This window comes from Melanotaenia boesemani, chromosome 6 (assembly GCF_017639745.1).
Source record: "Melanotaenia boesemani isolate fMelBoe1 chromosome 6, fMelBoe1.pri, whole genome shotgun sequence".
NCBI lineage: Eukaryota > Metazoa > Chordata > Actinopteri > Atheriniformes > Melanotaeniidae > Melanotaenia > Melanotaenia boesemani.
Window position 1 is genome coordinate 26,196,019 of NC_055687.1, and position 23,622 is coordinate 26,219,640.

Consider the following 23,622-nt stretch of genomic DNA (forward strand, 5'->3'; position numbering starts at 1 on the left):
GCTCTCCGGTGGCTGTGAGCTGACAGTGGTGATCCATGACTTTGTGGCCAGTAATGGTGGCAGCAATGGGGAGCTGACAGTGCGCCGAGGCCAGACTGTGGAGGTTCTGGAGCGACTCCACGACAAGCCAGACTGGTGCTTGGTCCGGACCACAGACCGATCCCCTGCCCAGGAGGGCATTGTGCCCTGCTCCATGCTCTGTATCGCTCACTCCCGGTCCTCCATGGAGATGGAGGGGCTTTTTAACCACAAAGGTAGGAGCAGAATATCCCTTTAGATTTTTACAACCACACCAGGAGCACTTGAAAAGTTAACACATGTATTTAACAGCTACTTGTCACAATATACATAAAGACATATGGCAGGAAAAGCCGGTAGGATGTATTTGTTGTTTGCAAATATATCACTGATGACCCACAGAACCTTCACTTCTCATTAAACAGCTGGTTGGGTAAACACAAAAATGCGTTTTTACAGTTGCCATGCAACTGTGAAGGCTCAGCTTGAAGCACTGCTCTCTTTTAATTATCTTTAAAACATTTGACCCTAAAACTTCTCCACACTATTAACAGCTAGATGCACTGTTGCAGCAGAAATGCAAATTTAGGCTCAAACATACAACAGCATGCTTCTCTGGTACAACAACCATGATATATAAGCTGGCCTTGTAAAGGTGAACTCCTGGAGGATGTGATGTCACAATCAGCATGTGTTGTTGTGCCCAAAGCCTTTTATTATGAAGGGTTACAAGGGTGCTCTGTATTTTCTACCCCACAGTGTTTCTGTAGCTTCAGTGTTTTGTTGTGTTTGTGTGTCTTTGACACACAAAGAAGAACTTGCAGAATAAATGACTATCTTTAACACCTTATTTAAGAAATGTAAGTTTAAAACACACTGATGGAAAAAAGCACAAAGAACACATCCAGTTCTCATGCACCATTAGTTGGTCTCACTGGTTGAGGTGTAATGATTTTACTTTAATCCTAATTAATTTAAGATATTATTTATTATATGTTGCTGATCTCTAATTGTAAACAATATTGTCACAAGAAGTCAAATCTGTCACACTCCTTTTGTGAAGGCTACCGTCAGCTTCAAAGGTTTTTGACTTCAGTGAAAATGAACATAAGATGAAGATACTCATGCAAATTACAGTAGCTCAAAATTGTACTTCAACACTTAATGAATGGAATGGAATTTAGTAATCAGTTTGGTCAGGAAGTGCCATGATAATCCTTCTCCTAAGTCAGTTTCACATTTCATTGAGTCTAGAATGCTGAGGCAGATCCCTTCCTTTACTGGCGTCAGCATGGTAGCCTTGTAGGTGTTGATCTCCTAAAATTTAGACATACAGATAAACACTGAGGGCTGCATAGTGGTGTGGCGGTTAGCACTGCAGCCTCACAGCAAGAAGGTCGCTGGTTCGAGCCTCAGCTGGGGGGAGGATCAAACCTGGGGGGCGGTGGGCCTTTCTGTGTGGAGTTTGCATGTTGTTCCCGTGTATGTGTGGGTTCTCTCCAGGTTCTCCGGCTTCTGCCCAAAGACATATGCGTGTGTGAATAGTTGTTTGTCTATCTGTGTTGGCCCTGCGATGGACTGGTGACCAGTCCAGGGTGTACCCTGCCTCTCACCTGTTAATGCTGGGAAGGCTCCAGCTTACCTGCGACCCGTAATGGACTAAGCAGTACAGAGAATGAATGAATGAAAGATAAGCACTGTATGCTTTAATTGTTTGTACTCTTGAGTTTAAAAAACACACACATTTTCTTTTTAAACACATTAAATGTAGATGTGTGACATGTACTGTAGTTGGTTGGAGTTACGAACTGCTGTCATGTCTTGACAGAAGCTTGTGCCTTCCTCCTTTTTAATCAGGAGTGGGTGAGAGTTGGCCTGCTTGTTTCTATGGAGATATAGCATACAAATATTTTGCTGGCAGCCTCTTTGTAGTCAGAATGAGAGGTTTGCATTTGTATTTAAATTGTAGCGTGCCTGGACTACGCATACACAAACACACAATTTTGGTATTACCTGAATGATTTAAAAGAATAGCCTGGGGAGAAAGGCAACATTTTTCCAACTATTTATTTTACACTTTTAACTCCAGCCTGCTACAGTTCTCGTCTTGTTTCTGTCGTTCCTTGATTCCCTGACTGCGCCTAACCAGCCAGCTTGTATTGCTTGTTTGGCCAGAGGGAGTGATGAAAAGAGTCCTCTCACTGCAGGGGTTGCTCTAATCAAAAAAAGACTGTTGCTGAGGAGGAGGATGAGGAGGTGGGCAAGGTTGACAAAAAAATGTCTTTGCTATTTTGTCTGCCTTTTATTTTTATCAACTGACCATGGAGGTCTATTTGTCCCGAAGTTGTGAGAAGGTGGCGGTTCAGGAGATTAGGGATGTTGTTCAGGAAATCTGTCCTTTTTCATGCTGTGCCTCACATCAGGGAATTATTGACTTAACTGGAATAATTAGGCTGCAAAGTACATACAGGACGACTGGTGTTCTTCTTTGATTAAAGGGTGGCTCAGTGAGGAAAAAGTCATTTGTAGTGCAGCTGCTGAAAACTAAACAACCAACAAATTACTTTTAAATAATCAAGCTTTTTTCTGCAGTGCGTACCTGTCTCATAATCAGTATGATTCCTTGGAATTCCCTATTTACAAAGCAGATAGGCTCTCAGTGCTACTTAGAATTAAATAAAAGAACTCAATTAATGACATTAGTGATGAAGAGTGAATGAAGGCTAGTTTATGTGCATCTGTGCGTACCGGAGAGAGTGTGTTTAGAGCCCAGGGAGTCAAACAGAGACATCATTGTGTATATAGTCTGCACAGTTTCACGCAGCTGCTCCAAACTCCACTGTGTGATTTCATTTTTAGTCAACCTGTGAGCATTTTGCAATTCACTTCCCGTTTGATTTCATAACCAAGTCTATATTTGTCCCAAGCATACTACACAACTTGTATGCATCCTAATGCCTGTAAAATATGCACCCGCCCACACAAACTGAGTGGGTGCTTCTACAAAGGGTAATACGGTAGATGTGCTGCCCATTTCCAGACGTCCCTTTGGAACAGGAGAGGCACAGTGGAGGTTTGCCCAATATCCTCACAGCAGCCCACTCATGAGGGTGGGAAGGAAGGAGGAAAGGAGATACAAAGAAAAAGAGAGAAACATCCTACTCTCTAATGCTGCTTTTGACTTGTTTCTTTCTCCTCGCACTGGATTCTCTCCCTGGAATGTCAGCAAGCTTGTTGGGTGCAAAATTATTTTTATTAACTACTATAAATTCTTCCCAACGCAGTTTGGATCTGCATAGGATTTTGAATACAGCTCTATAACGTGTGGAAATGCTGTAAGGGGATTTTGAAAGTCGGAACTCCAGAGACTTAACATTTGGCCAACATGGCCCGTGGGATCGAGTCATTAGTGTCTTTAAACCCATTTTTCTCAATGGATTTAACAGGGGAAGAACAGCCTGACAACTGTAAATTCTGGCTGCTGGATCTGGGTAGGTGTCTCTATCGTGTGTAACACAGAAGTAGCACCCTAATTTGCAGGACGTATAATTTTGAAAACTGTTTTTCATTGACATGGAGTAACATGACATTTAAAATTCTGCTGGTTCACACAGAGGAAAAAAATCTTGTGAATTTGGGTTTTTTTGTTTGCGATTTAGGTGCCATTCTTTGTCCATCACGTAGAAGCAGTAAAGAAAGATTTACTGGGTTAGTCCTGGGTATACATCACGACAACAACCAGATTCAATACTGTTTTCTCCTTTTTTTAATATATTGTGTTTTTTTAGTTTTTTTTTTTTTTGTTTGTTTGGTTGGTTTTTTTTCTTGGGGTGTGCATCTGCTATTTTACTCCCAGGTAGTTGTGTGGTTTAACAGTGGATTAGGTCATGGTATTATGCCACTGAATGTAATTTGATGAATGCATCATTATGTGATGAGATGTTAAATTTGTTGCAGTCTCATTTCCAAGATTATATCTTAGTGTCTGTCCGCTCTGTCAGCCTGGTGCTGCATAAATGGGCAGGGGATGTTGTTGCAGACACCATGGAGAAAAGATGGGGAACAAAATTAAATATATCCCATTTATATAGTTCAATCTTTTATTTTACAGATGTCTTCTGTTACCATCTCATAAAGCATATATATATATAAATATATATGTATATATATATATATATATATATATATATATATGTAACCAATTTTTGCCAGAATGCGCAGCAGGTGGTGTCTGCTCTCAGTGTCTTCCATCCTGTCAGTGGTATTTCCCTAACAATGCTTGTTGGTGGCAAGCCCTCTCTGGCATTGTCCACATTTTTACAGATCATCATGTCAAATCCTCCGGGGGCTTTCCCACAAGCTGCACCTCCGCCACTAATAACAGCTCTCCAACCACAATGACTGATGTTTGTGTGTCAGTGTTTTTTTGCATCCCTTCTCCCAGGGAAGATGAGACCACACAAACTTAAAAAATGCTCCCCTGGCGACACCTCTGGAATCCCAGGCATGTGTCTGTGGAGCTGCACAAAGTTTTGGCTTCACTGCAGTTGTGCAGTTGCCCACACACACAAGCACGCCACATGCCACCCTCTCCTATTGTTAGAAATACTCAAAGTTGTAAAACCATTAAAGGAGGCCATGACTGAATTATGAGTTTATTTCAGTAGCTTGCAGGTAGATTTGCAAATATCTCCATATGCTGCTGAAAACATCTGGTTTTACACTTGGTTGATCAAATAAAAAAATTCTGAGGTGATTTTATGTATCTGCATTTGAGCAGTGTTGTAGATTCAAAGCAGAGTGGAGGAAAGGCTAGTATGCCTGTTCTTGCAACTGTATGCATGCATGCACATTTATTAAGTTAGGAAATCAATGTAAAGAAGGCAAAAATGACCCAAATAAGAGAATATTTATGCTCATGACAACTAAAAATAAATAACAATACTGACATAAAGTGTCCTGTAAGGATTTTGCGCTTTTAAAGGCAGTTTAAGTAAATAGATAGTAAGATGGAACCTACATAAATAAATAATAAAAAGCGGAGATAGCTCAACATTCTGTGATTGTGAGCTGCAATGCCATCTTCATGTCTGCTGTTTCAGAATAATTGATTGTTAATTTTTTCTGAAAGATCTTTGAGAATGACTTCTTAATTAAATACACAACAGTTTAACTTTGACCAAAAGGAAAGGATTATTTCTATGGCTCGGCCCATCAGCAAGTCACAACATCAAAACATGTGATTACATAAGAGGATCAGAACAAATTTTCTGTCCTACTCATTTCTCTCTGCTGGACCAGCTGTCCTTGATGTGACTCTGTAATGACAGACACCCTGCAGGGCAAAGGGCTAAGATCACGAGCTCTGTGTCTGTATGTATCTGTAGAGTTATTTCCCACTGAGGAGGAATGTGTCAAGGCTGCTGACCCCATGTTTCACCCATTTATACCCTTGTTATGGCTTCCTGCTCCATTAGAGCCTGTAGATGCTACTAATGCTGTTTATGTAACTGCTGTGTGAACATTTCAGTCATAAACATGTGGTGCAAGTTATGGATTTTTCTGCTCTTTTAGATGTTTTCAAGCAAAGACTCAGCACTGAAGCCTGAAGAGTTTTCTAACAGCATGATTGTACGTTACCTTGTGACCCCAGTGTGTCTGCAGGAAGCATGGTCTGTTTTTTCTATAAGCAACCGTCCTGATTTTTTTCTCTGCTGTTTTGGTTTCTTTGAGCAGAAAGGTTTGCTCTCAGGTGCCACAACTTTGTTTCTTAAAGAACTGGAACACTTTAAAATGTAGAATAAAACAGATTGCAGTGTTCCCTTTTAATTATTCAATTTTTAAATTAAAAATAAAAGTAGCATAAGTGATGATTTAAATGCTTGCTAACAACATAAGACTGGGGCATGTTCAACACTGCTGCATCGCCTCTTATAATGAAAACTCACAAAACAGCTTTTAAGAACTGATGAACATCTTAGGATCTAACTTGCTCAGCAGTTTGGGACCATCTTTGGTCACAGTGCTTTCAGCGAGTGACAGGACCTTAATACAAACAGGTCATTTTAGTACCGCAGTGCCATGCATGCCAGTTTTCTTCAGTCTTAAAGCTGCACAGAGTAACATCAAGACAGATGATGGCTAACAATTTCAGTCTAGTATTCACTTTCTACAGTCGAGGACCAGCAGAACAACACATATTACACTGGGGTTATAGTGACGGAAGGATGCAGGTCAATTCTATTTTTCTTTTTTTTAATTCTTATTTATTTATTTATTATTTTTTTTATAATGGAGTCTGCATCACACTTTAGAGAATTACTCTGTATTACTTGTATCTGAATTTGCAGCATTTTTTCTTCTGCAAGCTCCACTAAAACAGATTTTTGTAGATTTATTTATTTATTTTTATTTATTTTTTTTTCAGTTTTGTCATCTTTTTCTTTAGTGGTGAACAAATCATCCATCAATCTGTACTTCTCAGGATATGTTACTTAAGTTAATTTGAAAATGAGCTTTTATATTAAAAACCGCAAATGTCTTTTAAAATATTTGGTAAGTTTGAACACATTTCATTTTCTTAATTATCTGAAATGTATGTAAGTAAGTGTGCACTGTAGGTCATCGCTGTTGTTTGACAGTTAAGAGGAAAAAAAAAGAAAAGTTGCTTTATGATGAACTTTTAGGTATTTACATAAATCTCCAGGATTTTAAGCACTCATTAAAAAGTGTTTGTTCGTCCTTGGAGAGCAACAATTTTTATTCCAAGTCTCCAGAATTCCTGCCTTAAATAGGATCCATGAATGTTCAGTTGTGGCTCTGGTTTTTATTTGTACTACAGGGGAGATGTAACTTCACATGCCAGTTGGAGTCATAGGGGAGTTTTTCATTGAAACCATTTGGACAAAGGCAGGCACTTTGAAAAGAAAGAAAATGTGTACTAGGTAAATGGATAAAGTATTCAACTTTTGCTGTCATAGCCGATTTTCAACAAATTACATCATCAAGGAGCCAGTCGGTGAAGAGGAACGATGATTGTTGACTGTGACCGCGCCTAAAACCTGCATGTAATGCTGAATGCCAGTTTTCACATCTTCACAACAAAAGGATAGTGTGGAGTTTTCACCACAGTTAAGAGATGAAACAGTGTCTGGTTGGAGGCAGATATATCACAGCTACACACTGGAGCTAACAAAACTCACAATCTTTCATCAGTTTGCCCTAAAGCAAAACACATCTTTTCCTCTTTAAATAGACCATTTGGATGGATTATATAAATTTCCTCCTCCTGAGAAATGGACGTATATTGTGAGATGTTTGGTTTAAAAAATAGCTGAAAGACATACTCATCTCAATGTCAACCTGAATTTAAACTCACAAAATCCTAATTACTGAGGTTAAATATTATAGAATCAGTGAAAGACACTTTCTGTAGGTGTGTGACCAGAGCTTACTTAAAGTGAGAAAATGAGAGCACATTCATAGGGGGAGGTTTTAAAGCTTTGATAGTGCCTGATGTGCTTGTTATTCATTGTTTTCACTTGCCTGTGCACTGAGAACACATGTTTTTTATAAACAAAGAGCGGTAAAAATCCTCCAGAGGCTGAATGACTGGCACGCATGTTCACATGCAGATGCTTTTATTCAGGCTGTGTGAAAGTGTCCTATGAGAAAAGGCAGAATCTCCACACCTGCCATTTATAACGGTCGTTCAGCTGAGACACACGGTTTAATCTGTAGCAGCTGCTTAACACCTGAAAAAGCTAAATGATGGTGATATTAAAGCCTGAGCCTCTGGATCCGTGAAGCCCTTAATTAATCTTGTGCACTGTATTAACTATAGATATTTTCATATTTTATTGAAAATCAAAATAGACCTAATAGTTTTTTAAAAAGATTACATTTTATATAGGGAGAGATGCAGCCACCACACATACTGTTTATTCCTCTGTGCCAACAAAAAAGAACTACTCTAAATTACAGGTACAATGTGTTGGGAATGTCATTAAGTTCATTGCTCAGTTCCATGTTGTACACTGTGATGGTATGGAAGAAAATTACCACACACAGAGTGACTGCTCAGATAATTTGTTGAGCCGAAGGAGATTTGTAGTATCTTTCTTCAGCAGCATTTTTGATGGCGATGAGGAAATCGTAAAACTGAAGGTGGAATTTTGGAGAAAAAAGCTTAAGATAAAGGAAGTTAGAGAGGAAACGAGACGGATTAAAGGAGCAGAGACAGGTGAGACAGATGGATGCACCTTTGAAGTGTTCAGATAAAGCTCGAAGCATCCCTTTATCCTGTATTATTTTTTCACCGCTCCATTTCCAGTCGAAGAAGAGATTTCCTCCTACAGATTCCCCAAGGAGTAGTCATCGCTGTGTGGAGGAGGTCTGCCTGCCTACTGAACATAACGCAAATGCACAATAACCTCTGTCATATATTGACTTTTTTCTGTATTCTGACATTAGAGAAAGTCAGTGGCTGACATTTAATATTATTTTGGGAAGAAGTAAATGTGGCAGCATACTGTGATGTGAACCTGTGATGTGAGCCTTATTAGCTGTGGTCTGTGATCGTGCCTTTTCCCTTTTGTTAAAGCCGTTACTGACCTCTTTCCTTTCTCTTCCTCATATTTAGACACCTTGTCTGTATCCAGCAACGACGCCCTGCAGCCAGGCTCCAGCCAAACCTTAGGTCCACACAGTTCGCCGGGCCCCAAACGTCCTGGGAACACGTTAAGGAAGTGGCTGACGAGCCCCGTGCGGCGGCTCAGCTCCGGTAAAGCTGACGGCCATGTCAAGAAGCTTGCACACAAGCACAAGAAGAACCGTGACGGCACAAGGAAGAACATGGATGCAATCCCCGGGTCACAGAAGGACTCTGACGACAGCGCTGCCACACCACAGGATGAGACCCTGGAAGAAGTAAGACTGTGGATAAACCCACCAGTTAAAATTGAGAACTGGTTTTGATTCTGATTCTTACTTTCCCTTCAGCGCATGCGTAATGAAGGGCTGAGTAGTGGTACCCTGTCCAAGTCTTCTTCATCGGGCATGCAGAGCTGTGGCGAGGAAGAAGGAGAGGAGGGGGCCGACGCTGTCCCTCTGCCGCCTCCGATGGCCATCCAGCAGCATAGCCTACTGCAGCCGGACTCCCAGGATGACAAGGTGGGCCACAGAAAACGTAATCAACAAACCGAAGTGAATTTAGCAGTACTGCTAAATTGAGCTGTATGTTATAGCTCTTCAGTTTAATTGAGTTCCATGTGTTGAGTTTTTTTTTTTTTATATCGCCTCATCAGCAACATGACTCATAAATGCAGATGTTTTATGCATGAGGTATGAATATGGTTGCTTATTCAGAAAGAGATATTTTTATATGACAAAAAAAAATTCATTTCATTTCTTTGAAAAAGAAAATCTGCTTTTTATCATAACTAAGCAGCACGTTTATTTTTGTTTAATGATTTTTCCATCAGCTCAAAGCTAACAATTACACAACTAAGCCTTCATTTTGCTCTAATAACCTGATTTTTTTTCTCTTTATTTTGTTATTGGTTGCATGTTTCCTCCTTCAGCATTATGTTGATTTTTGTTCTGCCTCTCTTCTGTCCCAGTTTCCCTATCTCTCTATGTGAACATAATTAACCATCTCCTTTGGATCCATCTTTTTTTAACCTCCCTTTTACTTTTACTTTTTTTTTTTTTTTTACTAACTAAATGTCATTCCTGTGGAATGTTATTATTTTGCTGTTTCTCAAGTGAATACTCCATTTACATGTTATGTTCAGAGAAACCTTTTAAATCTTTCCCTGCCATTTTGCTGTAAACTGAGCTCTGTTACATAGGCAAACTTTTTGTCTAATGGAGTATTTAGCAGCAATGTTTGCTGTATCTACATTTGTTCTTTTTGTTGGTTTGCTTGTTTTTTGACCAATCACAGTGTGTGCCCTTAATGAGCACACGCACTCCAATCCCAAAGTTAAACCCTGACCTGAGCCCACCTCATAGCCCCTGTTTCCCTGAGACCAGCCTGTGATTGGCTCCAGCTTGGCCCTCAATTAACCATTTTCATTAGGGAGCTCACAAGCACCAAGTCTGTTTTTTTGGACATGTGGCATATCGGGGTCCAAACACGGCAATGGTGAGCCTGATCACGTTTACAGTAGTTTTGAAATTTCCAGTTGCATGCAAAAGTAGAAGATTGCTAATGTTTTTACTATTCAATGTGGCATTTACATCTTAATATAAAGAATGACCCAACAGAGGTTAGGTTAGGTTTCCTGCATGGTCAGTACTTAGTTACACCCTTTTGAGACTACTGGGTTGTAATTATAAGATCTTTCCACACATTTTCAGTGTTTCTTTAGGTCAGAGGACAGTGAAGGCCACAGGAACAAATGTATTGTAATTATTAAAGAAACCAAAATTTTGAAAATGGAGGAAAAAAGAAAACTTTCCCTGCCTTTATATGACTCCTGCAGGCATGCAACATGTCACACAGTTGGTTTGGAGTTATATATGAACTGTTAATTTTTTTTTTTTTTCCCCCTTCTTCTTCTATTTTTTTGTCTGATCTTTCGCTGTCTTTCAGTCTGCGTCTCGCCTGTCCGCTCGTCCCAGTAGTTCAGAGACACCCAGTGCTGCTGAGCTGGTCAGTGCCATCGAAGAGCTGGTGAAAAGCAAGATGGTGCGTTAAAAAGTCATAAACAACACCCACAAGTACTTGCAAATATGACACACTTGTACACAAAACAATTCTGATAGATGTGCACACGAGCACACATTTTCCTCTGGTGTTGGTGACAGAGAATGGCATCCTAGCCTACTTGTCATCTGTCTCAATGACTAACGATGCCAGCTGTCCTCTCTTCCAACAAATGGGCACTGCACTCTGGCAAATATCCCCAACACACTCATTCTCACTGTCACTACATACAGTACATGTTTCATTTTGCTCAAGAGAAGCGTATGGTGACAATTTTATTTATTGATTTTTTAAATTTTTTTTTACCTTTTTTGTTATTCAGTTTTTCACTCCTTTCTCTTTTCTTCCTCCTCTCTTTGCCTCTTCACTCCTTTGTCCTTAGTCACTGGAGGACCGTCCCAGTTCTTTGTCAGTAGAGCACGGCGACAGCAGCTCACCCTCTCTCAATCCCTCTGATAACTCACTCCTCTCCTCCTCCTCACCCATCGATGAGGTGGAGGAGCGCAAATCTGGCTTCCTCAAGAGAAGACAGTGAGTTATATGTCTTGTGTCTTTAGCTTTTGGATAAACAAGAGCTGCTTGAGTCAGTAACGTTTGCTCTCATATGTGTGCTTATATGCTGATGTTCATCCAAAGTTGAGCATTGACAGTTTCTGTTTTCTGCCTCTCAGTTACGTTCTTCTGGAGCTGGTTGAGACAGAGAGAGACTATGTCAGAGACTTGGGATCAGTGGTGGAGGTAATATGAATAAAATAAAGTCATGCTGCAGGCAAAGCTTTTTGGTCGCCATTTTCTGTAGGTTTTACAAACGAGTTAACTTCCCTGCCCTCAGGGATACATGAGCAGGATGAAAGAGGAAGGTGTTCCAGATGACATGAGAGGAAAAGATAAGATAGTCTTTGGAAACATCCATCAGATCTATGACTGGCATAAAGAGTAAGCAAAAGGCCCTTTTCATATTTTTTCTTTTTAAAAGTGCTTTGAAACTGTCTGCTGCAGCATTGTAGCATACAAAACAAAAAGCAAGCAAAACAGAAAAATAATTACATGTAATGTTTACTGTGAGATCATGAGTTTCTTCTGTTTGTCTGTCTACAGTTTCTTCCTGGGAGAGCTTGAAAAGTGTTTGGAGGATCCTGAAAGGCTGGCTCCTTTATTTGTCAAACAGGTCAGAATTGTTTGCTTTTTTACTTCTTATTACATCTACAGTTTTATTTATTGATTATTTCTGTTAAATTATGAAGCAACTAATATTTTATCTGTCAAATTTATTTCCGAAAATATAAAAAGTGTCTTTTTATTTTCTGATTTTGTTTTAATTACAGGAGCGGAGGTTTCATATGTACATTGTGTACTGCCAGAACAAGCCTAAATCTGAGCACATTGTGTCAGAGTATATCGACACCTACTTTGAAGTAAGATTGTTAAATAATTTTACACTTTCTACCTTCAAGATTATTTCTGTTTCTGTTTCTGATTCATGTTTCTATCCTTGTTTAGGACCTTAAGCAGCGATTGGGACACAGATTGCAGATCACTGACTTGCTAATCAAACCAGTCCAACGCATCATGAAGTACCAGCTTCTATTGAAGGTAAACTGTTGTTTTTTACTTTGCAGGCTGCCTCAGAGATTCTTTTATATTTAACGTAAAGTACTGAAGAGCAAAGATAACTTTACTCTGTGTTTATTGGAAACAGGATCTTCTGAAAGTTTCTAAGAAAGCAGCAGTGGATACGACAGAGCTGGAGGTACAGTCAGACAAACTATCAGATTAAAGTCATAAATGACCTCTAACAGATTTTAATTCAGTGGGAGTTTTCACGTAAAAGTTTTTTTTACGGTTGTGTTAAACTGCAGAAAGCTGTGGAAGTGATGTGTGTCGTCCCTAAACGCTGCAATGACATGATGAATGTTGGACGTCTTCAAGGCTTTGATGTAAGTCTGTTCCTCATACTTGAGTCGTTTGCATGTCTCTTAATATAGTAATAATGTTAACTTCTACCCTGCAGACTTGAATTTCATAGTGTGAGTCAGCTACCACTAGGTGTCAGTGTGTCCCCAGTTTTTTTGTTCTAATAAAGGATGCAGGTTGTTGCTTAGACCCTTGCTGTCTTTCTGTTCCTCTTTTCTTTTCTTTTTTTTTTTTTTTATATAAACTGCTGTAAGGCAAGCTCAATTATGCAATCAACCAATGTTTGTGTCTTTTGTCCGACTGTCTTTTGTTTCTCAGGGTAAAATTGTTGCTCAGGGCAGATTGCTCCTCCAAGACACTTTCATGGTTTCAGACCAAGATGGAGGCCTCCTGTCCAGGATGAAGGAAAGAAGAGTGTTTCTATTTGAGCAGATAGTTATATTCAGTGAGCCCCTGGATAAAAAGAAAGGTTTCTCTACTCCTGGCTACCTCTTCAAGAATAGCATCAAAGTGAGTGCTGCTGAGCAATCTGAGATGGGATTTAAGCTTCCTCTTAGCTGCTTGTCTTAGACCAACATGAATGGAATGCATGTTCACTTTCTAAAGATTTCTGTTCTCAATGTCACCAGGTGAGCTGGTTGGGTCTGGAAGAAAATGCAGATGACCCGTGCAAGTTCACACTGACCTCTAGATCGTCTAGTGGTAATGTAGAGAGGCACACCCTCCATTCAGCCAGCCCTGGAGTCAGTCAAGTCTGGATCCATCAGGTCAGCCAGATACTGGAGAACCAGCGTAACTTCCTCAATGGTAAGAGATCGATGGTCTTATTGCTGTGCATGCAAAATTACAAACTACACAAATACAGACATTATGACATAAGGGAAATGTTTTCCTGTCCTGCAGCTCTGACATCACCTATAGAGTACCAGAGGAACCATGTGGGTGGTGGAGGGTCGACTGGACCACCCTGCAGCAGCAGTAGTATCGGAGGCAGCAGTACCAATAGCACCTCCAACATGGGAGGAGGTGGTGGAGGAGGGGGCGGCGGCAGCAGTTCTGGTGGATCAGGAGGCAACTCCTCCTCTCTGTGTGGCCCTCGCTCCCGGCCTTCCCGCATCCCACAGCCATCCTCACGCCTCCCCCAGCCTGTTCACCACCACCATCCACCGGGCCCCGAGGGGCCCGACCGATCAGCAGGTATGTGGTCACCCTGCCACCCTCAGCCCCTCCCCTCTAACCTCTATTCAGACAGCACAACAAATGGAGAGCTGTTATCATCAGAGGTTCCTAAGATGAGGATGCTGGATGGTCCTCATGGAAGAAACTGTAACAACAGTAACAAGCTACCAGGTAATATGGATGTTAGTTTCAGACAAGCCCTGGCAGGCTATGAAGAGACACAAAAACATCAAGCGGTACCGCAGATGCCAGTGGTTCCTCTAAGTTTTCCTCTTAAAAGCCCCCGAGTCGGGACAGTTTCCCCCCTGATTTCGCCTCAGACTCCTGGAGGAGGAAAAGAACCATTCATTCCTTCAAGCCCTGCACATAAAGGGAATCCCTTCTGGGCTATCGTTCCTCCTATGCCACCCTCTCCTGTCAGCAGGCCTGGTTCCTTCTCTTTCCCCAGTGACAGTAGTGGGGGAGGTGACTCCTTAGGCAGAGGAAGTCATGCAACACCTTCTCATCATCGCCACTCCAACCACAGTAAGGACACAGACCGTATGAGCACCTGCTCCTCCACCAGTGAGCAGTCCATACACTCCACCCAGAGCAACGGGGTAAGATGTCAAGTTAAGGCCAAGGCTTGTGTGAGCTCCTAGAGCTTCTCACTAGTCACTAACCTCTCCTTCACTGGCTGTCTGTTCGTCAGTCAGTCAGCCGCTGGCTCTAAGAATGGCTTGTACATGCAACAACTTACTACCGAAACACCAACTGACTGAAGATTAACGGCTATCTGCGTGCACTAACTTCCCCAACTGTGTGTGAGGGAGAACTCGTGGCTCTCTGAGTATACTAACAGTGCAAATCTGACTCACAGAGCACCTGTTGTATCTGCTTTTAAATACTCTGTGTTTCAGTACGTGCTCTTCAACTAAAACTGACAGTTACTAACCTGATGGTTTTAAAAATACAGTTTATCTTTCTTGCTCATTATTCTGACAGAATATTTTCAAATGAGGATCACTCAGCTGTCAGTTTCATCTGAACTTTGCAGTATGTCTGCACCAACTTACTTTTTCCTTCATATAACTCTTTCTCTGAAAGTCTTTTCTATATTTCTCTTTTATTTAATTTTTTTTTACTTGAACCTTATTCTGTTTTCCAGGAAAGTTCTGGTTTTTAGCATCTTTTTTGGCCTGAGGAGCATCACCTCTGCTTTACAACATCTGCCTCACAAAACAGCTTGTCAAACAACACTTATAGACAGTATGGACAGTTACTCTTCACACCTGCAAGATAAAGCCGATGCTTCTGTCACTGCATGCACTAAACGTTTCACAAGATCATTTTTTAACTTCCGTCAATCAAATCACACATTTGATTGGTGATAAGGAACTTTTGTGTTATTTCCTTTTCATGTTTGTTTTCATAAGTCTATTTTTGTGTCTTGGTTTCAAAGTGTTATTTCTCTGTGTTATCTATTTAAAGTTTAATAATCTTTTTCTCCAGCAGAGTGAAAGCAGTAGCAGCAGCAGCGTGTCCACCATGTTGGTGACCCAGGACTATGTGGCAGTGAAGGAGGATGAGATCAGTGTGGTGCAGGGTGAGGTGGTCCAAATGCTTGCCAGCAACCAGCAGAATATGTTCCTGGTGTACAGAGCTGCCAATGAGCACTGTCCTGCTGCAGAGGGTTGGATTCCTGGTTTTGTTTTGGGACATACCTCATCCTCCATCACACCTGAGCTCCCTGAAGGAACCATCAAGTAAGAGGAATAAGAGATTCCACGACAAACACACAAACACCTGCAGTGATTGTGAAAAAAGAGAGAAAAAATGTTTGTAAAACTGAACCTCTTCTTTTTTGGTCTTGCTTGGTTTAGAAAATCATCATCATGGCACACAGCGCTCCGCATCCGTAGAAAGTCTGAGAAAAGAGACAAGGAGGGCAGAAAAATGGAGAATGGATACCGCAAGTCTCAGGACAGCCTGGCCAACAAAGTCTCTGTCAAGGCAGGAAGAGTGAAGATTAATTTTATTGCATCATTTGCATTTTTTTTTCATTTGAATTTGTGCTAGAAGTCTAATTTTGTTCTTTCTAATTTATTATTTTCACTTTAGCTTCTGAATCCCAACTTCATCCACGACAGTAAGTTGATTTCAGTCAAAGAGCTAATGTTTTTTATGAATAAGATAAAAGAAAAAGAGGCGGAATGGCTTTTAAAACTGAAGTTTTTCACTTCCTACTTGTGTTTTGGAATTAATGTATAATCTCCCCATTGTTTTCCAGCTCCTCCAGAGTTCCTCATTCCTGTCAATGATGCATCATGTGAGAGTGGAGACGACGTCACCCTCAGGTGTAAAGTATGCGGTCGACCTCGAGCCACTGTCACTTGGCATGGACCTGACAACGTCCCTCTGAGCAACAACGGACACTACAGCATCACATACAGGTACAGCATTTGTCTTAACTATATTTCGTTTTTGTCTCGAAAGCTGCAAATCAGCCATTGATGCTCTGGATTTCATGAGCGGAACAGAACCATGCTTTACATTGATCATTGTGGTTAGAATATACATGCACTGCATTTTAAAGTCTTTTGAAGAAGTTGCTTCTGTATATCTGCCATCATGTGCGTCATTTCACTGTGTGTCTTGTCTTACGTCTCTCATCCTTTACCATCACAGTGAGACAGGAGAGACATCCCTGCGTGTCCTTGGATTAACTGTAGAGGACAGTGGTGTGTACACTTGCATGGCAACAAACATAGCAGGCACCGTCTCCTCCTCTGCAAGCCTTACTGTTTCAGGTACTGTCACAGTTTAATCCTTTTAGCCGTTACGTGATACATTTCACAGTTCAGTGTTTAACCCTTTTTTTTATTTTTTTAATAGTTTTGAAACTAACTGAGTACAACATACTGAATTTTCTCAGGAGCTCCTGACGATGGCAGTGAAGTCCTTTGGAAAAGCAGTTTTGAATCCTACTACACAGAGATCACTGAACTCGGAAGGTAAACTGTCATTAATGTAAATCCACACATTAGCTTTCAGTCTGCATTGTAAGGCAGCATGACCACATCAAAGCTAAGATATTCTCTGCTTTGCTCATCTTTTAAAACAGCAACGATATTTGAATGAAAAAGAAATGATAACTTTCTGCTTTCACATGATGTTGGAGTGAAGAAGCAAATTTGCATGGGAAAACCCATTCATGCACGTTGTCTGCAGGTGATTTGTCTGTTCACTATTGCTCAAGGAAATACGCACGATAGATGCAGCAAATATAACATTAATAGCTTTGGATAATGTTGCTTCCAGTAAAGGATAGAAAACCAACCTTACATCTAGAAATTTAGAAATTCAGATTCCCCAAACTCTACTGTGCAATTCTGTATGACTTTAAATAAGCGACCTTCCTTTGTGCCCCGCAGGGGCCGGTTCTCAGTGACCAAGCGGTGCGACCAGAGGGGGAGTAAACGCACAGTTGCAGCTAAACATGTCAACAAGAAGCTGCTACGTCGAGAACAGGTGCTGCAGGAGATCAGACTCCTCCAGACTCTGGATCATCCCAACCTGGTCAAACTGCTGGACACTTATGAGACAGCCACCAGCTACGTCCTTGTGCTGGAGATGTGAGTACAACACCTGTAATTCTCCACTGTTTGATAAATATAAACTGATTTTTTCTGTGAATTCTTGATAACTTGCACGTCTTTTTATGTTTCTGTTCTCAGGGCAGACCAGGGGCGTTTCTTGGACTACATTGTAAGCTGGGGCAACCTGACAGAGGAGAAAGTGGCTTTATACCTCAGAGATATTATTGAAGCTCTCCATTACCTGCACAGCTGGAGGATAGCACACCTGGATCTGAAAGTAAACAGGCATTCTTGCATCTGCATAAAGCTGAGAGAACTATTCTGTTTTGCTGTTTTGAGAAAAAAATTGGTCATTTAGATGTTGGCAAAAATAGTAAAACCCTGCTTTGTAAGGTCTTCTTCACTTCCTTTTTCTTTCTGGATCCCACTTTGACCTTATCATTGTAGAGGTATTGTAGACTTTTCTCTGGGTCTCAAATTCCTTCTTCTCACTCCTGCAGCCTGAAAACATTGTGGTGGAACATGCATCCTCCCAGCCTGTAATCAAGCTGACAGACTTTGGTGACGCAGTGCAACTGAGCCCTTCCACCTCGTATATCCATCCTCTGCTGGGGAGCCCTGAGTTCTCTGCTCCTGAACTGGTCCTAGGTCAGCCCGCTTCACTGACGTCTGACCTCTGGAGCTTAGGTTTGTAGATAACATCCAGCATAAAATATGATTTCATTTGTACTTTGGCATTGACACATTCTAGTACTTATTTAGTTATACTGTACATAGTTACATTTTACTTTTATCTAGTATTAGAATTTTGAAGCATGAAGAGACATGTTAATGTAGTCTTAAAGAGAATTTTTACTGTAGTCTCTGTAGTGTTCATTTTATAGCATCACTCTTTAATCCATGTAGAATGGTCAGTTATTATATTTTTGTGTAAAAACTACTTGATGTACAGACCAGAAGTAGAAAAAATTACTAGAAATTTGTGCTGTCCAGCTGGGGCCAGATGCATAAACAATCAATACTCATGGAAACCCCGTGTATGCCTCTTCACACATAATGGTTATGGTTGCTATAGATACAGTAACTGCATACACACATAATGGCTGTGGAAGACCTTTTCTAATGAGGCTTTTAAAAAGGAAACAAATATTTAAAGATTGGCTTGATTATCTGGCATAATGACATTGGTTTGTGTGCTGCTTTAGGCTTCTAAAGGTTCAAGAAAGCAACCAACATACTGATTCACAATTACTGAGATTTATATAAGCGAACCATATATATGCATGCCTTTATAAATGGATATAAACATTTCTGCCATTTTGCATACACAGCTTTTATGCATCTGGCCCCTTGTGTCCTTTTCCAGATTTAAGTATAGTGTAAGTGTAGTGTGCTGACAGACTGTTATGCTGTAAGGAAATACAGAGGAGTAATTATAAATGTTTAAGTTAGCAGAACTGACAAGGTAGTGTTTACTGGACCAAAATAACCATCCAAAACAACCTGTTACCACATGCTTGTACAGTATTTGCTGAGTAAAAATGCACAAAAAATATTTTGTTACACTAACAGAATAAGATTTGATTTTTAAGCTCCATCTTTTCCATTAAACTGATTCAAACAGAATGCATATAAAAAAATCAGCTTGTATGCTTTGTTGCCAGTGAGTGAATGAAACATGTTAATTGAATAATTTGCAGGGGTGGTGACCTATGTCATTCTAAGTGGCGCTTCTCCCTTCCTGGATGAAAGTCTGGAGGAGACGTGTCTAAACATCTGTCGTCTGGACTTCAGCTTCCCAGAGGACTACTTCCTGGGCGTGAGCTCAGATGCGAGGGACTTTGTCTGCCTGCTGCTCCAGGGCGAGCCGGATCGACGGCCCTCTGCCGTGTCCTGTCTGCAAGAGCCGTGGCTCCAGCCTCAAAGCCCTTTAAACAGAGATAGCAGACACCCCACTTTAAACCACATGCAGCCACCAGCCTTGCCACCATCCCCGAGCCATTACGGCACACACCTGGACACCTCCAGGCTCATCTCCTTCATCGAGCGACGGAAACACCAGAATGACGTTCGGCCCGTGGGTACCATTCAGGCCTTCCTTCGCAGCCGCCTTCTCAACCACACCTGACAGAAAGGTCACAGGTAGACGGTACCAGAAGGAAGTCTTGCCACAGCTGCTCTTAGTTTGGTCAGCTCTCATTAAAAAACCCTTTGAGAAGACCAACAGCGACATGTCCACTAAGATCCCCTTTTCCCTCACTAAGCCACAAAAGTCCTGCTGCTGCTGACTGACTGATGATCCCTTTGACTTTTCCCCAGCCCTCTTCCTTAACCTTGGCATAGTGTCTATGCCTGCACAACAAATGAACTAATGGAATCTATTTGAGATTTCAAACTTTGACTCAGCAGGGAGAAAACCAAGCTTTCTCAACAAGCCAGCGGGAGCAAGTCTCGTGTTACGGACTGTGTTAAAGAAACTAGAATACTGTAAAATAAGAATTATTTCAGGCTGCTTTCGGTTGAACACAAGAAAATGTTTTTTTTTCTAACAAGAAATTACTTTTTGTAAATGAAACCATGTACAGTTGGGAAACAGAGAACTGTCTTTATTCAGACCTTTTGGAAAATAAAGCGTAGTTGCTAAGTCGAAAGCAAAGAAGCGAAATGAAGATAAAGAAGAGAAACCAAAACCGTGTTTTCCAGAAATACGTGAAAATTAAATTTTGTGCAATAGTTTGCATATCTTTATTACCCCACCTGAGTTTGACAGTTGAAATAATTTCATGTTGTGACACACACACACACACAAAAAATACAATAAAAATAAAAAACATACAAGCCATTTGGCTAAAAAAAAAAAAGCATATTTGGCAAAGCTTCCCAGATCTCTACCTGCATCCGCCTTATTTGTAAATAAGATTTTCCTGCTTTACATACGTTGATTTTTGAAGAATTAATCTGAAATGAACAATAGCAATTTTGTTTGCTGAGTTTTAGTGAGTCAGTGCAGAAAGGTGAGTCACTCTGTACCGACCCTCGGCGGCTGGATTTCCACAATGAACAAACCGCTACAAAAAATGCACTCGTATTTTGCATCAGTTCTCATGTGCAATGTTGCAGCTTTAACATGAATGCAACTATTTATGAAGACTTGTGTTGTAGCTGTATTCTTAACAAGGCATGTATGTACCTGGTACTGCATTAGATGTCTGTATTGTGTTAACTCTTATGTATTAATTTCAGTATTAATATCTGCAAACCTCCAAGACAAAGGAGTTTTCTAATATAATGTATAAAAATGTGTATCTATAAAATACAGAGACCTATACTTTCATTTTGTCCTTGTTATGTTATTTTCTGTAACAATACCAAAGTTGGCAATGCTTTCTTTTTGTGCTATTATGTGTTTTGTTTTGTTTTTTTGTTGTTTTTCCCCAGATTTTTCATGTTAAGTTATGACAGCGCACACTGAAGACATGCATATGAGTGTTTACAAAAGTTCAGTGTGACTTTATTTATTGTTGTAATGAGATATTGTTTGATGGATTATTGCTGGAAAAAAAGATTTCACTCGTCTATTTTTCAAGCTGTGCACAAAGTGGTTTGCTGTGTGAGATTGTTAAGCTTTTGTGGGTAGATGCTGTTGTATGTTGCTACTTGTTTTGGTTAAGCATCTCAGTTTGACACCATAAGACATATTTAGTTTAAAGTTTTAACAAAGCAGTAGGTCTAGAAAAAATGTGTTAGAAAATTCGTTAAATGTTTTAGGAGACAACCCAGATTTCACATATAACCCTTTGGTAAATGTGCAGCAACATTAACAGCTAAAGAGGTTTCTGCCAGTTATATTTATTCAGATAAGTTGATGTCTTTAGGTTAAGAGGTTGTGGAATCCTCTCTTTTTTTTTGTTTATTTTTTAAAGTGCCGAGTGAGTGGGACAACCGATACAGTTGGGTGAAACAAAAAATGGGCTTTGTTTCTTGTTCAATTTGAAGGTTTAAGAGTTGCTGTCAGAATAACATGTTGAGTTTAATAACTCTTGTTGGTCTGCGTCTCTCATAATCTGTCACTTTTTATTTATTGGTGTGAGTCTGGGTTTTCTAAAATTCATGTTGTACATCACTTCATTGTATGCTCTGAAAGCCTGTTCACGGAAGGATCTGATGTAAGTACTGTCCATGTCTTTGGGAAGCCCAGTTTACTCATGATGTAAAGCTGTACAGAAAGGGTCGGATAGTTTGTCCCAACCCACGATGTAAACCTCATGTCATATTTTAAATACACCTACAAGGAGACTGCAGCAATGTCATCTTGAATGTTTTATTATGACTTATTTTTACTTTTGCATGTATATTTCTTTGTACAGAAGATTGTGTTTACATGTTATTACTGTATGTGTTGTAAATAATTTATTTTGTCTCGTTATTTTGCCATTAAACGTACAAGGAACAACTGGTGTTGCGGAAGCTTTTTGTGCCCATACACTAAGACCCACACATGAAAATGTTTGTCTTAAAACTATAATTGGTGTAGGACGGTGTGACAGAGACATATTTCTGGAATGATTAGAAGGCAAGGGAAGCCCCTGAAAAGGTCAGCCATCTGTCAAAATGAATGTAAACAGCAATTAACAAAATGATGGCTATATATGATCTGACTGAAGTTTGTAATTGCATTTCATAGAGGTGACTTATCAATTAGATATTACCAAAAGCTGTGGGAGAAACTTTTTTTTTAATCTACTAAAGACAAAATGAGAAAACTAAATGGGGGTGTTTACGGTAAATAATGAATCTTTCCAGTCATGCAAAGCTGTCATTCCCTTTAAAATGTAACCAGACAGGGGCGTTGTTGATCTTATCTTTTCCTGTACAGAAACTTAGTGTTTGCAATGTCTTGACTCAAGCATGTTACACATTTACCCACTTATCACAAAATCCTCTTCTAGTGTTACTGAAGTCCTCAGGCAGCAAAGCAGAGAAGCTGGCAGTTCATATTCATGCACAGAATTATAATTTGTACTTGTCAGAAGCCTTGTTGTTTACACTGATAATCTCCACATTCCCTTTGAACACCTGTGCTCTTTCTAAATGTTTTCACAAGCTCTTTTCAGGTGTGAAATCCACTGAGATTATTTCAGTAGCAGCAGTTGCAATTGTTTTGCATAAACCACAGCGAAGATATCTTTGTTATCTTTATAGACCATCTTGTGATCAAAGTCTGCACGAGCACAGAGATGTAATGGTGATGCATGCAGAAATGCTTTTTTGTCAAGTTTGTGTCTTGTGTTTAGTCTTGTCAAACCAACATAGCTCCTTTCCAGCACAGTTGAAAATGCATAAAACAATGTGTAAATTAAAGTATTATTCATAGCTTTAAATAGGAAATATCAATTAAAACATTAAAATTAACATGTGAACAAAAACAGGGTTAAATGAGTGGTGAATTAAATATAAGAACTGTCTTAAAAACAGAGAGGGTGTCAACATTTTGAATCCAAGTTGGCAGCTGGAGCCTGAAAACCAAAAGCTCTTAAGTGTGACCTATGAACAAACACAGATTATTTATTTATTATTTATTTATTAGTTTAAGTTGACACATTTAGCGATCATAATTATTCTAAAAAAACATTAAATTCCTGGTTTATTACAGATTATTGTTAATGTAAGCAGACACAAGAATAAATCAGTGCATTTGTTTAAAACTTTACCTTTGGACACAAACATAAATGTTGCTTTATAACGCATAGCAGATTAAAAGAAAAACTGCTTTCCTTGCTAAGTTGGAGCTCATTATTTCTAACATTATGTAGCATTTCAATTCTAAGGAGACTGAAAATCTAAATAAGCCATTAACAATTAAGGTTTTCTTTAACCACATGTTGTTTTTTTTTCATCTCTCTGTTGTAATTTCCCAGTTTTTAACACCCACCTTAGCTTCTGGACACCCATCACCTACTCAATTCAGCGTTCACTCATACACTGAAATTCCTGTCTGACTAATTTGAAACTGAAAGAGGTTGAAAGTGTGAGAAAACATTTTTTGAAGCCCACTTTTATGACTGAAAGAGATTTTCTCTGGATTCTTACAAATACCTAGAAAGACAGTTATACTGCAGAGAAAACAGACAGATAGTTAATTATCAGTAGAAACAGGACAGTGTTAGGAAATTGGGTGCAGCAGCTCACTAGATGGCAGTAAAGAGCCTGTATTGGATTTTG

The 23,622-nt window shown here is 39.9% G+C and overlaps 1 protein-coding gene across 2 annotated transcripts in view; it reads left to right on the plus strand.

Annotated features, from left to right (window-relative positions):
* The window catches only part of triob (trio Rho guanine nucleotide exchange factor b), a 57,134-nt gene extending 41,728 nt beyond the window's left edge, over positions 1-15,406 (plus strand). Inside the window, exons 35-50 of one of the 2 annotated variants that reach the window (XM_041988019.1) lie at positions 2-254; positions 8,660-8,946; positions 9,019-9,189; positions 10,616-10,711; positions 11,112-11,260; positions 11,401-11,467; positions 11,562-11,665; positions 11,828-11,897; positions 12,055-12,144; positions 12,230-12,322; positions 12,429-12,479; positions 12,589-12,666; positions 12,962-13,153; positions 13,273-13,450; positions 13,547-13,840; positions 15,314-15,406. In XM_041988019.1, the coding sequence (XP_041843953.1) occupies positions 2-254; positions 8,660-8,946; positions 9,019-9,189; positions 10,616-10,711; positions 11,112-11,260; positions 11,401-11,467; positions 11,562-11,665; positions 11,828-11,897; positions 12,055-12,144; positions 12,230-12,322; positions 12,429-12,479; positions 12,589-12,666; positions 12,962-13,153; positions 13,273-13,450; positions 13,547-13,840; positions 15,314-15,321 (2,181 nt within the window). In that variant the 3' untranslated portion in view covers positions 15,322-15,406. The remainder of the gene's footprint in view (position 1; positions 255-8,659; positions 8,947-9,018; positions 9,190-10,615; positions 10,712-11,111; positions 11,261-11,400; positions 11,468-11,561; positions 11,666-11,827; positions 11,898-12,054; positions 12,145-12,229; positions 12,323-12,428; positions 12,480-12,588; positions 12,667-12,961; positions 13,154-13,272; positions 13,451-13,546; positions 13,841-15,313) is intronic. The other variant, XM_041988018.1, reaches the window with a different exon arrangement.
* The last annotated feature ends 8,216 nt before the right edge of the window (positions 15,407-23,622 follow it).